This window comes from Miscanthus floridulus, chromosome 14, assembly GCF_019320115.1.
Source record: "Miscanthus floridulus cultivar M001 chromosome 14, ASM1932011v1, whole genome shotgun sequence".
In the NCBI taxonomy this organism is placed as follows: Eukaryota; Viridiplantae; Streptophyta; class Magnoliopsida; order Poales; family Poaceae; genus Miscanthus; species Miscanthus floridulus.
The window spans coordinates 16,282,843-16,286,152 of NC_089593.1; the positions used below are offsets into that span (position 1 = coordinate 16,282,843).

Here is a 3,310-nt window from a genome sequence, read left to right on the forward strand (position 1 = left end):
GAGGTCCACGAGTGCGGATAGCCTTAGATGCCAGATTTCGTCGAAATCGTGAGCATCAGCATGTAGGTTCCAGATCCAAGTGGTAGTATCGGACTTTCCTGGCAGGAAAATCGATGATAGTATTTTTGAAAAATAAGCTGTCTAGAGATCGTCATATACGTGTAGAAAGCTAACAGGCAGGCAGTGGACTCATGAAACAGTGGTGATAACAGTTTGCTTTCTGTTGCAGGCTTGCAGCATCAGAAAAGTGCATACCAAATGGATCATGGATGGAATTCCTGAATGGGACTTTTGATTCAACTTGCTATTTTTTTCCCTCTTCTTTTAATTAGTCTACTATGTACATTATCCGCGAAACAACTCTACCGATCTACTCTCTACTTCTTTTTTTTCTTTTATTTTTGAAGAAAGAAAACAAGAATCTCTAGCTACGAACTCTTCTACTAATCCTCACTGGGAGGCCGCCGCTGATGGAGGCGGTGAGCCCCGACACGAACTTTGGCGCGCAGGCGGCGCTGCCACTGTCCCCGACGACCTGGACGTCGAACGCTCTCACCACGGCCACTGCGACCGCCTTCATCTCGGTGACGGCGAGCTCCTTGCCGAGGCACACGCGGAGGCCCCCCTGGAACACCGGGTACTTGTACAGGCTCTCGGGGACGAACGAGCCGCCGGCGCCGGTGAGCCACCGGTCTGGGCGGAACGCGCCGTGGTCGGCGCCCCAGATGCACGGCATGCGGCCCATGGCGTAGGGGTGGTACATCACGCGCGTGCCGCCGGACACGTAGGTGCCATCGGGGAGAACGTCGGGCCCGGCGCAGAACTTGGAGTCGAACTGCACCGGCGGGAACAGGCGCATGTTCTCGTACAGCACTGCGTGGGTGTAGTGCAGGCGCTTGAGGTGCTCGTAGGTGAGCGGCGCCTCCGAGCCGCCGCCGTCGCAGGCCTCGGCGCGCATGGCGGCCGCCACGGTCGGATTCTTGGACAGGAGCATGAAGAGCGTGGTGAGCGCGGAGGACACGGTGTCGCGCCCTGCGAGGAGGAAGCTGACGACGATGTCGCGGAGGTACTTGTCGTCGACGTCGTGGTGCGCGTCGCCGGCCCCGGCCGAGGCCATGAAGCGGGACAGGAGGTCGTGGCTGTTGGCGACGCCCAGCTTGCGGCGCTCCCGGATCATGGCGGCGGCGAGCTCGTCGACGAGCTTGATGGCCTCCCTGAGCTCCCGCTCGGAGCCGACGTTGAGCAGGCGCTTGGCCCGCCAGAGCAGCGGCGACGCGGCGGCGCCGCGCATGGCGCAGAAGCGCGTGGCGGTGTCGAAGGCGTCGGCGAGCTTGGACACGGGCATGTCCAGCTCGAGGCAGCCCGGGTCGAGGCCGAAGGAGATCTTGCAGATGGTGTCGAAGGCGAAGCGGCGGAACACGTCCTGCAGGTCGACCACCGCGCCGGCGTCGGCGGCGGCGGCGAGGAGCGGTATGAGGCGGGCCTCCACCTCCTGGGCGATGATACCGAAGGCGTAGGAGCGCACGGCGACGCTGCCGAGCTCGAGGCTGGCCATCTTGCGCTGGTGGCGCCACGCGTGGCCGTCGACGTTGAAGATGCCGCGGCCGAGGAGGTCCCCGAGGAGAGCGGAGAAGGTCTTGCCCTTGGGGAAGTTGTCGAAGTTGGTCTTGAGCATGTACTCGACGTTGGCCGAGTTGGCGGTGACGGTGCAGCCCAGCACGTGGACGTGGACGGTGCCCGTGGGCGACTCCCGGAGGAGGTGCGCGTACCAGTCGCCGAGGTTGGTGAAGTCCCGCACCCACGACCCCGTGAGGTACGCCCGGCAGACATGGCAGCTGCACCACGGCCAGCGGCGGAGGAGCATGAGCACCAGGGCCAGCGCCACCAAGCAGAGAGAGGAGGCGAACAGGGCCATGCTCGCGCACTGCGCTGCCCAGGGCAAGGCGGCATCAGCTGCTGCTGCCATGGCGCCTCGCCGGGGTCTTTTTTCTTCTTCTTCCCGTCTAGAATTAGCTAGTGGACAACTGGACAACACAGGGAGCAGGTCGGCGCGAGGCAGGCGAGAGAGAAGGAGAGGAAAATGTGTGTGTGAGTTGTGAGTTGTGAGTTGTGAGTTTGTGAGAGAGGAGGCTTTGTCTATATATATCGTGTGTGGCGGTGGACCGGGGAGGAATCCGCACATGGGCCACGTGCGTTTTGGATTAAACAACGTTTGTATTGCCATTTGCCTTTTTACCTTTTTCCGTGGTGTACACAGCTCATGTTATGTGTTCCCGTCATTCAGCAACATTACATGACAGGTGGGTCCACATCAACAGCCACCATAGAGTCCAGCTTTGTTTCTTTTTGTTATATATATATATATATAGAACTATTATATTGTAGCTGGCTACAAAATAACTTATTCTATAGCCACTTTTAGTTACGATAATTATTATGTTAATTTACGAGATTACAGTAACTCCTTACTAAGTGGTTTACTATGACGTTATGGTAATATCCCCATGTGTTATAGCAACCCAACTATCGTAAATACGTATTGACATTATCGTAAATTAGTATATAAAATTATCGTAAATGGAGGTGGCTACAGAATAACTTATTTTGTAGCTGGCTACTGAATATATTCTCCCTATATCGTAACTTATTTTATAGCTGGCTACAGAATAACTTAACCCAATTAGTTAGCAGTTATGTCCGGACCTTGTCTACTATTCTTTCTTAGTTGGTACTCCTGGGTCTGGACATAACTACTAACTAATTGGGTTAAAAATTAGCCTAAATTAACTATAATTAGCTCACTACTTAGCTAACAACTAGTTGAAGACTTGTCTAAAAAAATTAACTCATCTATTATTCTTTTGTTTCGATGTACTAGAGAGTCAATTTTGACTAATTTTTAGTTAACTACCCATTAGCTCTTGTATCTACGCAGGCCCTCAAGCTACCAAAGTTTACCTCCGTTACAAGTGAGAATTACATTTGGCTAAAACAATATAGTTTTCTTTCTCAGCTAAACTCCACTGGATTTACCTAAAATAACATAGACGGGTATACATTTGACTAGCAAGGTGAACAAGCTTACACTACTATAGAAATAATTTTAGGAGACATAACCCTCTATTAAGAGAGGAGGGTTTTTTTGTGACCTGTCGTCTCTTAAAACATCTAATGATTTTCAGAGGTGATCAGTATAAGAAAAAACAATCATCTTTGTAAATGGACTTGAGCCGAGCCTCTTAAGAAGACTGCTATTGATAAAGACGTGCCTTTAAGTGTAGTGCCTCTATAAATCACAGAGAGGTTGTCT

The 3,310-nt window shown here is 52.7% G+C and overlaps 1 protein-coding gene across 1 annotated transcript; it reads right to left on the reverse strand.

Annotated features, from left to right (window-relative positions):
• Positions 1-256: 256 nt before the first annotated feature.
• LOC136505451 (cytochrome P450 94C1-like) lies at positions 257-2,094 on the reverse strand. Its single transcript, XM_066500606.1, has one exon. The coding sequence runs from the start codon at positions 1,964-1,966 to the stop codon at positions 425-427; it is 1,542 nt and encodes a 513-aa protein (XP_066356703.1). The 5' UTR covers positions 1,967-2,094; the 3' UTR covers positions 257-424.
• Positions 2,095-3,310: the final 1,216 nt, after the last annotated feature.